The 15,123-nt window shown below is 34.8% G+C and overlaps 2 protein-coding genes across 2 annotated transcripts; both read left to right on the forward strand.

The window, feature by feature from the left end:
• The first annotated feature begins 3,650 nt into the window (after window positions 1-3,650).
• LOC139098751 (uncharacterized) lies at window positions 3,651-4,802 on the forward strand. The gene has a single exon (XM_070651038.1). It carries the CDS (start codon window positions 3,651-3,653, stop codon window positions 4,800-4,802), a length of 1,152 nt encoding a protein of 383 aa, XP_070507139.1.
• Window positions 4,803-5,471: 669 nt separating this feature from the next.
• LOC139098752 (uncharacterized) lies at window positions 5,472-14,821 on the forward strand. The gene is made up of 2 exons (XM_070651039.1): window positions 5,472-11,657; window positions 14,696-14,821. Exons 1-2 carry the CDS (start codon window positions 5,472-5,474, stop codon window positions 14,819-14,821), a joined length of 6,312 nt encoding a protein of 2,103 aa, XP_070507140.1.
• Window positions 14,822-15,123: the final 302 nt, after the last annotated feature.

Consider the following 15,123-nt stretch of genomic DNA (forward strand, 5'->3'; position numbering starts at 1 on the left):
AACACCATAAACGATGACAATTACTCACTATCCAGCAATTTCATTCTGAACAATCAATTCTCTCAAGACATATGTCAAAAAAATGCCAATAGTCACTAAGTTTAATAGTTGCTGACAACTTTGTAATGACAGTCTCCATAGATTTTAATATTGATAGTTGATACAAGCATGTGTGACATTTCACATTAGAATTATTGCTTCTAATGGAAGCACGTCTTAATGTCAGTGACTTAAAAAAAACTACTACTGCTGATGTACAGTTGGTATTAATGTCACAAAAAAAGCTCAATTCAAGCCATGTTGCTTTCTATCTGTCAAGGTCTTTATTTAAGTGACAAACATATGATTTGACTTGACAATAACAAAATATAAAAGAACTGAACCCTCTTTTTACATGAATTAGACATCTTTACATTGACATTTCGTGTATTGTGTATCGTTACATGAAAGCACGTGTCAAATTAGTTTACTATTTCGTTATTGTCTCAGACATTTAATACGGAAAGTTAAATATAAAGCACATATGTTGCCACTAGAGATGTCAATTATTTGGGTTTTTACTATTTGTACAAATACCCAAATACCCAAATATTAAACCCCAAATATTTGTACAAATATTTTAAAAAAAATTTGGTCTTAAAAGTAGGCCTAAGGACCATTTTGCAGAATATTTCTTGTAAAAGTTGTCTCAAATAACTGCTGAGCATTTTTACAACATTGTAAAAGCCATTCCCCGCTTAGTTTAATTAAAATAACGAGCTAAAAAAGTCAATCTGGTAAATGTTTTTATTCTTAAACCCACTGAAAATGTAACCGTTTTGGACCAAATTGCCTCCCACAAGAGCTGAGACAATGACAGCAGATTCTTGAATATTTTTTTTTTCTTTATAAGTTTTAATTCTTCAGGAACATTTTTGTCTTGTGCAGATCAACAAAACCACTTTGACGCAGATTTAACTTTCTATTATCTGCATACAGGAATATAATTATCTCTCTGAAGGTCGCATATTGTGTCTGCAATTTTTCCACAAATTTACATTAGATCTGATATAATCGGTATGATTTTTGGTTAGGATTTTGGTAATGATAATGCTAAATTTATGCAACTTTACTATACTTTCTTCTAAGTTCCATTATATAACCAAAATATAACTTATATTCAATAAAGATGTGAGATTAAATTCATATTGGCAAAAAATTGACACTAAAAATTTCAATCTGCTGTCTTCGGAAATTCCCTACGCGGCAATGGGTCCTCGTGCGCCCCAGCCAAGGAAACAAACAAAAATTTCAATGAAAATCAGAAATTTTATGAAAAATTTCCTAAAAAGTCAAGATTTTAAGCAGACCCAAATAAATTTGGGTTTACACCCAAATATTTGGGGTACCCCAAATAGTGCAAAATACCCCAAATATTTGGGTATTTGGGTATTTGTATTGACATCTCTAGTTGCCACATACACTTAGATATAAAAGATTACGCATTTCTATCATATACATGCACAAGCATACACAAAACATTTATATGAAAAGGTTCAGATTTCCTCAAAAAAAGCACATGTGCTGGTTGTAAAGCATTTTAATAAACAAGACAGTTTCAAGAATTGGTTTTTTTAACACAAATGAAATTTTATTCTTCATACTCTCGAGAAGTGCTATAGACATGTCTATTAAAGGAACTTTTCAGAGGCTTATCAGCCAATTTTCCACATGAATAAGTCAAATAAAGGAAATTTTTTTTGATGGCCAAATAATAAGACTGAATGAGAAAGTTTTTAATTTTTCCTTCATGTTCCTTCCTTTTATTTTGGTTCCACATCCATAGCAAATTTTGAGAATGGCAATTGAAAACTTTTCATTCTGTTGTAAAAAAATCCAAAAAAAAGCGTTAGTAAAAACTATGAAGGAAAGTATCCTTTTGGCTTAATGCATTTCAATTTTCAACTTAAGTTCTTTTTCTCACTAGATTAATGTCGAAAAGATATTTTTGCTCCATTTAAAAGCAATCATCTTAACTTTTTCAATTTTACGAAACTTCACAATCTTCTTCTTATTCTTATTTCTATTCGTATTATTTTATATTATCTATACACAGGACATGAGATGGAATGCAAGAAAAATAAATGAAAGACATTGGAAGTTGTGTGATTTTTTTATGCTTTTGGGATTCTTTTCGGGATAGAGCGCATTTCATTGAGGTTTTTGGAGATTTTTGGATTTTACTTGGAATTAATCATTGAAGGAAGCTTTTGACAGTTTGGAAATTGGCAAGCGGAAGTCAGCGATAGGTCCAGTTTCAGGAGCCATCTGATGGAGAAAATAGATCATAGTTAATCTGTACGGCCAGCAAAGTATGTTAAGGTACCACAATATGAAAATAATCAAGAAATTTCTGGAGAAAATTAGGACTGTCTTGAGAAAGTTTGACCAGAAAGGGTATAATAAGCATTCCTACTCAACAGGCTCTAAATTGGCTACTATTTGAATAGGTTGACCATAGTATTTTGATCGAAAAACAGGACATGACCCTACCTACGACCTTATATATGATAGGACTTTAGACTCATGATCTCCTGGCATTAATGATCTCTAACATTGAAATATTCGCATTCAAATGACTACATGCTCAAGACTAAATTCAATTTCAATTCCACAGCAAATTAAATAATTACTGCATTCATGCCTAACACCTAAGGAAAGTCATACAATGTTTCTTCGATTTTAATTGGAAAATCTAATTGCTTATCAATTTAAGAACATTAGTATTAGTCCAATTAAATTAATTACATTGAGTTCTTCATACATTTCATCAAATCTTGAGGCTTCATCAGATTCGTTTAAATAAATCTTTTGATCAGTATAAATTACATAAGAAGTGCAAATTGTTGTGGGAAAATTTCATTACCTTTAATTCACAAGAAGCTTTTAATGTTCTGAGGTAGGTGTAAGGTGTGGGGTGTTACTGCAGAAGCTAAAAAATAATATTTCAGAATCAAGATTGCGTAGACTTGTCACATCCTACATGAAAAGGTACCAAAAGCTAAATTTAATTGAATTCTGAAGAAAAACCAAAATTTTTTAAAGCTTCACTGAATCCTAAAAGCTCAATTATGGGTAATTTGAAAGCTTTCATATCAATTTATTAAGACAAATAACATCAAGTATTTAATTTATAGCACATACAGACTTGTCAGTCGCACAAAGTATCGTGAAAAGGACTATATGATTAAGAAAATACAGTCTGAATGTGAACAATAAAGAAGTTTTCTCATTTCTCCTTGTGTCTTTCATGCTGTCAAGCATTTCTATATTTAATTTATTAAAGAATAAAAAAGGGAAAGAATCTACTGATCGTAAAACTCATGTTTGATGTTAAATTACAACAAAGCGAAATCATGTGAGTCATTAAAAACAACATATTGATGTGGAAAGGGACACAAAAATTATTGAACTGATAAAAAAGGTTCACAAAAAATCCTCATTTCAATGCTGATAACGTTAAATGTTATTTTAAGGAATTATTTCCACTCATTTGAGCATCTCATGTGATGTAATAATTTTTTTATATTGACTAAGAGCATGAGGCTCTTAACCTCAGGGTCGTGGGTTCGAGCCCCACGTTCGGCGCCAGAAACGTTCACGTAACGAACATGCTTGCATTTTATCACTACAAGCATAATCATATAGCGACGGAAGCTCAAATCGCTGAAATAAGGACAGTAGCATGGATTCCTGAACTAAAAATGGCCTTGAGATCCATAAAATCAAAATGCAACTGGTGTAAGATTAAGAAAGCTACACCTTACTCGCCTAAAATGGCTCCACTACCCACAGACAGAATTAACACCGACATGAAACCATTCGAGGTTACTGGCATAGATATTTTGGGACCACTTAGACCCACCATCAATGGAAATATCAAAAAAGTATATATATTGATATTTGTGTGTACTTTAACACGATACATTCACCTACACATTCTCGATTCAATGGAATCACTTCGTATCTTGGAAGGAATCGCTACATTCTGGACCGCATACGGGCCAGTCCGTAAGTTCATCAGCGACAATGCGGCAAATTTCAAACGAACTGCAAAAACGTTGGAGGAAGATTATCAGAGAGAGCAATTCTTCAACAAGCATATGACTGTACTTGGACCAAAATTAGCAGAAATTTATAGAGTTGAGTGGCAGTTTATTCCAGCACATTCGCCGTGGTTTGGTGGTGTGTATGAACGTTTAATCAAAGAAGTTAAACGCTCGATTTCTACTACATTGGAGAAAAGAAAAGTTAATCGTGTGGAACTGAATATTGCATTGATGGAGGCCACTCATCGCATTAATTGTCGACCGTTGACGGAGAATCCACTTAATGCTCTCGATGGAATAGTTCTTACGCCACATCATTTAGTAAAGAATAAAAGCGGTTGGCCGTTATTACCTGGCATACACAAGAATATTTATTCTACAATTCCAGATCGATCCATTTATAAACGTGGACGGGCGCTAGCCGATGAATTAATGAGAAAATTCACTTCACATTATCTTCCAGTTCTTACTAAGCAAACCAAATGGCACAAATCTGAACCTGCTGCTAAAGTTGGGGATTTAGTCCTTGTAATCGAGCCAAACAAAACTCGTCGAGAATGGCAAAGAGCAAAAATAGTGAAAATTCATATTGGTAAGGATGGAATCGCTCGAGTTGCTGACGTAAGAATGTCAGATGGAAAAATTAAAAAAGTCGAGCACTTAGAAACCTTGCTAGACTTGATATCAGCAAAAGCCTTCACGAAGAAGAAGTAAATAAGGCTCAAATTTCAAATTTCAACGTTGGAACGGTTTTCAACCGTTTAACGGAATTCAACGATTTAAATTTTTTGACAAGTTCAAAATTTGAACCTATGAATTAATCCAGATTTATATAAATCGCCATTCCTCCCCCGAATTTGTTGAATTTTCAACATATAAATCCAAAATGAATTTATTATTTCTCCTTAACGGTCTTTTTGAAATTATGTAAATTTCCTGATAAACAGAATTCGATTTCAACTCAAAACTAGTTGAATATTGCATGAAAACGTCTCAAACTCGATTGATTCGTTTGTATGTCCTTATCAAGTGCAAATTCGATTGCTTTGATAATCACAAAAGATTGATTAACCAATCTTCACTCATTGTATTTTCCATCATACACTAACGTGTCTTAGGAAATACGTAAGGATTTATATTCGAATAATTCCTTCTCAGTGGATTTATTTTAGCATTCGAGCTGATTTAAATTCATTTATTTAGCGTAATTCGATCGTACGGTATCCGTAACGTTACGCTGATTGTTCCAATAACAGATCCAGTAATAGATCCAGTTACATCAATTAACCCTTTAGCGCTATTGTCAATAATAGACACTCGAGTCTGTTACCTTTTACTTTCCATTCGAGGAATCTATACCTAGTTAAATATAAGGATTAAGTTATGGCGCAAACAAATGTGTTCACCGAAGATGGAACTATTAATCCACAATGGTTGCAACACATTACTAATGAGGATGCTTTAATATCGGAAATATCCGCTTATTTCTTGTCTGCTGAAAAGTTGAAGCCTGAGGTGAAATGCGGAATGACAGATTGTGTCATGAAAAAGGCTGGATCATCTGCTTCTTCAATTCCACAAATTAATCCAATGCTTTTGTGCTTCTTCTGTAACAGAAGTTTCCATGCAGGTTGTTTGGACTTAGACGAATATCTCATAAAAGAGGAAGCGGTTCCATGGAAATGTCCTGAATGTAAAAAGGACCTTATGAATGAAGCATGTCAGACATATTATCAACAATCATCATATGCTGAAACCATGATCCTTCGAAGATCAAAATTCCTCCTTCCCACTATCAAAGAAACTGAATCGATTTTATTAGCTGATTTGGAATTTAGCAAAGTAGACTTAGACTCTTTTGAAAGAAGGGCTAGACAAATTCTCTCGGAGGAGGATCCAGATGTCATTAATAACCCCAAATTGGTCACACCTTATGTTTTGAAGCGAGTAATGCAATCACGTGCTGATAAAAAACGAGCCGCTGAAATTTCGGAGAGATTTAAAATAGAGTTAGAGAAGGCACAAGCTCAAATAAGAGAATCAGCTTTGAAAGTTCCATCAAATTTGGACCAATCGTTATCATTTCAAGTTCCTCATTCGTCAACCATGGTTCCTAACGTTTTTGGCACTCGAGCCTCTAACGTGTTGTCTAACTTATACACTAGTGGCAATACCACTGCTTCTATTGAAGCTACACAAGCTCAACAACCTCCTGTACAAGCCCAGCCTACTGATTCGTCAGCTTTTGTTCCCATGTCACATCATCAAGATAATGTTAGTCAAAATAATTCAACTAATCCAGTGAATGCAGCGGATTTTACTACTCTATTGCAGCGATTAACCTTCTCACAAGAAAGGGACGAACGTAGAAATTTAGAGAACATCAGAAGACGAGCATTACCTAAAATTGCCGAGTTTAAGGGTGAAGAAAGTAAGTGGCTAGCGTTTAAACAAGACGTGGACCGTTATCGCGAGCATCTGGGACATGATGAAATTGCCTTGAAGTATCACATCAAAAGTGCTTTAAAAGGCGAGGCCTTTGATATTGTTCGGGACCTGTTTGATGCTGAATCTTTGGATGTTATTATGTCAACATTAAAAATAGCCTTTGGAGACGAAATGAGAATGGTCCGCAATAGAGGCGAGGAATTAAAAAACTTCAAATTTAATTCCAATTTGTATCGAATGGACGCAATTAAGCTACAATCTGCTATCCAATCGTATTTTGCTGCATGCCGCTATGCAAATATTGGCTACATCAACACTAACACTATAGCTGAAGCTATATTTTGTCAATTCAATCAAGAGGATAGATTGCGCTGTAAGGATTTTTACGTACAAAAAAATCCGAATGCATCCACTATCGTAATGGACGTTCAAACTATTTATGATTACCTTCCATTACTGGATGATGCACCTATTAGAAAAAAGGCATATGAAGCTGATCCTAAAGCTAAATCAAAGCCGTATCAAGTTCAAAATGTATCAATTGCTACTTCCAATTCTTTTGATAAAAATGATTATAAATTTGAAATTAAGGATAAGTTGAAAGCTCCCTTTGTTGGATATGATCTAGATAAAGTCACATTAGTGGCTAAGGAATGCGTATTTTGCAGCAGTAAGGATCATTATGCTATTCAATGCCCACGTTATAGAGAAAAGAGTGAAACAGAAAGGTTGAAATGGATTTTCGATAAAGGATTATGCAAAAATTGCGTAATCAGCACTAATCATCGACCGATAGATTGTGATTTAAAAAATAATTGTGGATATTGGTGTTGTGCTAAACATCATATCACCATTCATGATGCTTCTAATAATATGAATCAAGCGAATAGAAATAACAGTTATAGAAGGAGGCGCACCAATACTAGAAATAACACCGCAAGAGCAAATGAAAGAGTAAATATAGCTAGGAATACTAATTCAACGAGTGCTAATGCTGAAACTTCAGCTAATACTGGAGCTGCTTTTAAAACCACTTACAGAGTCAATGTAGGAGCAGTCACTGACACTAAGAACGTCGATGAATCACCTAAGACAGTAAAAGTATTCCGTGTTAAATTGTGGGGTCCTGCTGGATATGTCGTTGCACTTGTTATTGGAGACAGTGGAAGCGAAATTACGTTGATGCGTGAGGACTTACGTGAAGCACTAGGCATTAAGGGATCACCTCATACCCTACATTTGCAATGGGCAGATAAATCGACTAGAACTAGTAATGCTGTGCAGCTTGATATGCAAATACAAAGCTTGGAATGTAAAGCTGCTAAAATTGAGCTGAAAAATTGTTTTGCTCTTGAGGACTTGCAACTACCAGAGAGAACACTAAATATGAACGTTTTACGTGAAAAATTTCCACATTTAAAAAATATTCCATTCGAGGGATATTTTAATGAGAATCCAGTTATGTTAATTGGAGCTCCTCACGCACACCTAATCGAAGGTTGTGAATTAGTTGAAGGTGGAAATGATGGCCCAATTGCTGTAAGAACCAGAATTGGATGGTCAGTTTATGGAGGAATGAATCACATGGGAAGCACTTCCAACAGCACACAATTAATTTCGTCATTAAATGAAACTATCGAGACAACTGAAGATCCAGTCGAGGATCCAGTTCCTATTGAAGAAAAAATTTCTAACGAAACACTTCATAAATTGTTAGTTAATCATTTCTCGGTTGAGTCTTTGGGCATTCGAGCCACTCAGACATATTTAACTGAAGATGAAAAAAGTGCTGTCGAAATACTGGACGAAGAAGTCAAAGTGCTTGCTGATGGCTTCGTTGAAGCTCCACTCGTATGGAAAAGGAAGAACAAAGTCATACCGAGATTGCCTAATAATTATGCAGCAGTTTTAAGACGACAATTAGCGGAAGAGAGGAAATTACTCAAAAATCCTCTACACTTTGAAGCTTACAATAAGAACGTGAAGGAATTAATCTCGTTAAATTATTTACGGTTGGCAACGGATGATGACATGAAAAGAAATTGGCCGAATGTTTGGTACTTACCTATGTCTCTCGTTATTAATGCTAATAAAAATCCTCCCAAAATGCGTAATGTGTACGATGCTTCGGCGACATATCAGGGAACATCGTTAAATGCCAATTTGCTTAAAGGACCTGATTTACTTGTTAACATTATTAATCCACTCATTCGCATGAGAATGAACAGCATCGCATTCACTGCTGACGTGAAGGCAATGTTCAATATGGTAAAAATTTGCCAACGTGATCAACAATGTCAACGGCTTTTGTATCGCGAAAATGTCGATTCACCGATGAGGACATTGATTTCTACCGTAATGTTGTTTGGCCCGTCTAGCAGTCCGTTCACTTCTCAGTACATCAAGAACCATACAGCAGAAAAATGGATGAACAAATACCCGGAAGCTGCTCGTACGCTAATTGAATACACTTATATGGACGATGTCCTTACTTCTGAGCCGAATGTAGATAAGGCTTTACAAGTCGCTAAAGAATGTATAGAAATTTGTAATTCGATTAACTGGAAGTTAGTTGCCTTTCAAAGTAACAGTACTGAGCTATTGAAGTCACTTCCACCTACAGCTGTGAAACAGGAAGCGATTCCACTTCTTGAAAAGGAGTCTGACAGTTACGTAACCAAGGTATTAGGATGTCAGTGGAACACATCGAAAGACTGCTTTGAATTTAAGCTTGAGAATAATATATTTATCAAGCTAGTTAATGATTTTGATCAAAAGCCGTCGAAACGAGACCAAGCTAGCACGTTAGCTAGAATTTATGACGTACTTGGCTTAATATCTCATTTTACCATTCGAGGTAAAATGCTGTTGCAAAGAAGTTGGGAAGATAAACTTGGTTGGGATGATATGATATCCGATAAAGCTGCCAAAGAATGGAAAATTTGGCTTAAGCAAATTGCTGATATAGCTAAACTGGAATTTCCTCGTAGATTCACGCAACTCGATGCGTTGAAGGATGCAGAAGACATTCATCTACACATATTTTCTGATGCTGGTGCTGAAGCATTTGGAGCCGTCGCTTATTTGGTGATCAAATCAAATCATAACGTGGAATCGTCTATAATTATGGCGAAAGCTAAAGTAACGCCATTGAGATTGAAAACTGAAACCGCTATTAAAGAAATGCCACGTCTAGAATTAATGGCTGCATTAATAGCAGCACGACTCAACAAAACGATCAGTAATGCCATGAAAATCAATATGAGAAAATCCTATTGGTGTGACTCAGAAGTAGTCCTTCGATGGATTCTTAACCCGAATCAAAAGCTTATTAAATATGCGGTAGCTCCAATTGAAGAAATATTGGAACTTACAGAAAGGGAAAATTGGAAGTTCGTTCCAACTGAATTAAATGTTGCAGATCTTTGTACTAAAATAAAAAAGTTTGATTTCTCGTGCAATGAATCTATTTGGATGAAAGGACCTGATTTCATTAGACAGAATGAATCTTTGTGGCCTCAACTACCTAATAAATTAATAGTTGATAATGCGAATATAATCAACAACATTTATTTACAAAAGCTTAATTACTCAACGCACGTTTTACCGCCTATTAATTGTAAAATCGCCAATGATAAAGCTATTGACCGGTTTAGTGCATCAATAAGATCTACTTGGTCTAAGACTAAACGTGCTACTGCAAGAGCTCTCAAACTTTATATGGATGTTTTCATTCCATTGGTCCGTAACAAGCAGCTCAACAATATACAATTGATCAAGGAAATGAAGAACATGACAAACTGTTTGGATAATCTGACAGCTAGTGACTTAGAAAGAGCAGAACATTTTTTATTCAGGAAGATCCAACGTGAATCATTTCCAGTGGAATATAAAGCACTCAGCGCAGGTAAATCAATTACAAATCCAGGGATGCAGCAATTGAATGTTTTTATAGATCCACAAGGATTATTAAGGATTAATGCGAGAACAAATATGAATAAAGTTACATTTCCGCAACAATTTGCACCTCTGCTCCCCCGAAGAAACGTTCACGTAACGAACATGCTTGCATTTTATCACTACAAGCATAATCATATAGCGACGGAAGCTCAAATCGCTGAAATAAGGACAGTAGCATGGATTCCTGAACTAAAAATGGCCTTGAGATCCATAAAATCAAAATGCAACTGGTGTAAGATTAAGAAAGCTACACCTTACTCGCCTAAAATGGCTCCACTACCCACAGACAGAATTAACACCGACATGAAACCATTCGAGGTTACTGGCATAGATATTTTGGGACCACTTAGACCCACCATCAATGGAAATATCAAAAAAGTATATATATTGATATTTGTGTGTACTTTAACACGATACATTCACCTACACATTCTCGATTCAATGGAATCACTTCGTATCTTGGAAGGAATCGCTACATTCTGGACCGCATACGGGCCAGTCCGTAAGTTCATCAGCGACAATGCGGCAAATTTCAAACGAACTGCAAAAACGTTGGAGGAAGATTATCAGAGAGAGCAATTCTTCAACAAGCATATGACTGTACTTGGACCAAAATTAGCAGAAATTTATAGAGTTGAGTGGCAGTTTATTCCAGCACATTCGCCGTGGTTTGGTGGTGTGTATGAACGTTTAATCAAAGAAGTTAAACGCTCGATTTCTACTACATTGGAGAAAAGAAAAGTTAATCGTGTGGAACTGAATATTGCATTGATGGAGGCCACTCATCGCATTAATTGTCGACCGTTGACGGAGAATCCACTTAATGCTCTCGATGGAATAGTTCTTACGCCACATCATTTAGTAAAGAATAAAAGCGGTTGGCCGTTATTACCTGGCATACACAAGAATATTTATTCTACAATTCCAGATCGATCCATTTATAAACGTGGACGGGCGCTAGCCGATGAATTAATGAGAAAATTCACCTCACATTATCTTCCAGTTCTTACTAAGCAAACCAAATGGCACAAATCTGAACCTGCTGCTAAAGTTGGGGATTTAGTCCATGTAATCGAGCCAAACAAAACTCGTCGAGAATGGCAAAGAGCAAAAATAGTGAAAATTCATATTGGTAAGGATGGAATCGCTCGAGTTGCTGACGTAAGAATGTCAGATGGAAGAATTAAAAAAAGTCGAGCACTTAGAAACCTTGCTAGACTTGATATCAGCAAAAGCCTTCACGAAGAAGAAGTAAATAAGGCTCAAATTTCAAATTTCAACGTTGGAACGGTTTTCAACCGTTTAACGGAATTCAACGATTTAAATTTTTTGACAAGTTCAAAATTTGAACCTATGAATTAATCCAGATTTATATAAATCGCCATTCCTCCCCGAATTTGTTGAATTTTCAACATATAAATCCAAAATGAATTTATTATTTCTCCTTAACGGTCTTTTTGAATTCAAAAATTTAACGACTTTAATAGTTTTGAATTTTCATATTTTTATACCCCGATCTTTTAAATTTTGTTTACTTTTGCAACGATCATTTTTTGACGACACTCGAGTCGACAAATATTTTTAAAATTCTAAGTCGAATTAAATAAATAGAGCTACATAATTTCAAGAATTGAAACTTTCGAGTTTCCCCTTTATTGTTTTTTTCGATTAGTTTTCAGGAAAGTTGTCTGAAGTCGTCACAAAAAAGTTTTAAAAATATTTGTCGACTCGAGTGTCGTCAAAAAATGATCGTTGCAAAAGTAAACAAAATTTAAAAGATCGGGGTATAAAAATATGAAAATTCAAAACTATTAAAGTCGTTAAATTTTTGAATTCAAAAAGACCGTTAAGGAGAAATAATAAATTCATTTTGGATTTATATGTTGAAAATTCAACATTACGTTTGAAACTCACTCGGCTGTTTCCCAGAACCTATACGGTTGAAGAATATTGTGCGAATGATTTATGATATGATATTTATTTTCCTTTACTTGATGCTGCTTGACATAAATTGAAGTTGATACGTATGAAATCAATCTGTCTTGAATTTATTATGATTCATATCAATCTTGGGATTTATCAACATTCAATCAATGGATTTATTTGTATTAATTGACGTAAAAGTGGGGAATACGAGTATCATTAATATTGGAACTTAATCTTTGTTGCTCATTCAGTCTAAAATCTTTTGTTGCTGACGATCACTGTTGTCTAAGAGTCTGAAATCTAACTTGATTGCTAGCCAAACCTTAATAGTATCCAAAGCAACCGAAACCATTCAAATCTCCTAGCTTTAAATGACTTTCCACAACAAAACCTTTAATATCCTTTAAGTTCAATTCCCGCAACCTTCAACCGCCGTTTGTTTTCATTTCCTTTACGATTATAACGATAGAAAAGTATCCAACGTGCATCTAATAATTTACCGACTGTTGTTATTCACATATGACTTCATGAAGTAATCAATGACTAACATATCTACTATACACAATCAACATAGAAAGGCACAGAAGTCAATATTCTCAAAAAGCTCATTTATTACAATAAAAATAATGTCCACAATTCTCTTCGCGTCCAAACATCCTTCTGAATGTTATTGTTACTGTGCCATTGCATTTGAGTAAACTTTATTATGGCAACTGGTAACGATTCCATAATAAATTGAATATAATTCAGCAATTTGTCTTAATTTACAGAGGGCAATACGAAGCTCTTTGCTCTTTTTGTCATCATTCGTCTGATATGAATGTTCTGGATGCAAATAATTTTTTCCTTTTATATTTTCGAGCAACAATGTCAGAAAAAAAACACTTTTGGGACACATTCTTCTTCTTATGACATTCAGGAAAGTTTTCATGATGGTATATAAAAGACACTTACAGCCTTATACATACATAGTGTATGGAAGTAAGAATATTATTCATTTGCTCTTTTCCTCTCTAATTAAGTATGTGGTCTAGTATTATTCATATGAATAAATTGTTCCTTATGACTGAGTGTTTGCTGAGTAGGGATTTAGATGGCGGTGGATATTATGGAAGATTCTGTCAAGTCTGAGGTAATTAGGTCTTCAACATGACTCGAATTGCGACTGATCAGAACTAAGTCTTTAATTTAAACCTCTTTTCCTGCTCGTTTTGCCTTTATTCATGAATTTTGAAGGTTTTAATTCCAAATGCTTACTTTCTTACTTCCATGGGCTTCCTCAGATGTCGCCGAAAACTGGTTCTATTCCAATTGCCAATACCAAATGCAATACTGTCTCAATCGACAGTTTCCTTCCACGAGTTCTTCGGTCTACCACGAGCTCTCTTAGAGCTTGATTCCAAATATTAAATCATTTAGTAGACGTCACTTGTGACCTTCCAAAAAAGTCTACCCAGCAAATCAATCACAAAACCCAGCAATCCCTAACCTCAGCTAATACATCTTCTATAAGCGACTGTCTTTGTTCTCGAAGAAAATGAGATAGCAAAAATCAAGCAACAGATGTTGATAATTACAAAAGAATTCTCACATTTTATGCTCATTTCTGTTTCATTTCCTTCCGCTATTCAACGCGCCTTTCATGTCTTACACACACTGTGTAACTTGCAAATTAATTTTTATTAAAATTGGAATTCTTTTTTTTTATTTTACGTAAAATTTTGCACTATGGCAATGCTTGTATCTATTCTTGCTTTATAAATATAAAAATAAGCTGTTTGCTTTCACATAAATGTACATGAACATCTACATTCCTATGAAAATGTGCTCTGAAAAATGCATAATAGTATTAAGTCGTAAAACGCACATATTCGCACAAGTAAAAGGTTTTATTATCATCTTTTTTACATGAAAGGAAGTGAATTGTGGAATGAGTCAACAGAATAGACTGAAAAAAAAAAAAATTGTAAAAATTGCCGCAAGCCTTCCTCCTTTACTCTATTTACCTCCTTCGGTTTCTTATTTCCCCCTGATTAAATTATATGGTGTTGCTGAATATTCCATTATGTTTGAGCAAATCCGTAGAATATTAAAAAGCTCTATTCTATTTTGTTACCGTCTTACATATCGCTGTGTATCTATCTATTCCCCATATATACATTCTTTTTTTCTTGGTGGTTTTAGAAAATAAAATCGATATATGGATTTTTTTTTCTTCCTCAGCCTGTCTTATAGGTGCTGGTTATTTTACTTACTTTATTTTATTTTCATAGCCAATCTTTGTGGAAGCATGGTTCGGTGGATGTGTTTTGGGTGGTATTATTTTAAAGGAATCTAATTGTTCATTAGTTAGACAGATCATTGAGATCCAGTGCTGTGCTTGGACGAATCATGGATAACAATTGTTTAACAAGTAAGGGTGTGCCAGACCTCTGCATTCAGGAAACTTACAGTTTAAAGTGAGAACAATTCCAATCATGACATTATTGGCTATAGTTCATAAAGGAAGACTGTGAGCCAATTTTCTACTACAAATGGTTCGAAGTACAAGTGGAAAAATTTCTAATGTCGAGTCTCGAACTCATGATCGCTGGTTAATTAAATACCAAAATACTATTCCATTCGACCCTCGAGTCAGATCGACTAACTGTTCATAAGTACTTTTGTGTTAATTAGGGTTCTACATACATTTGGTATCAAA

This window comes from Chironomus tepperi, unplaced genomic scaffold (genome assembly GCF_022539635.2).
Source record: "Chironomus tepperi strain 1889 unplaced genomic scaffold, CSIRO-AGI_Ctep_v1 contig_453, whole genome shotgun sequence".
NCBI classification, from domain to species: Eukaryota; Metazoa; Arthropoda; class Insecta; order Diptera; family Chironomidae; genus Chironomus; species Chironomus tepperi.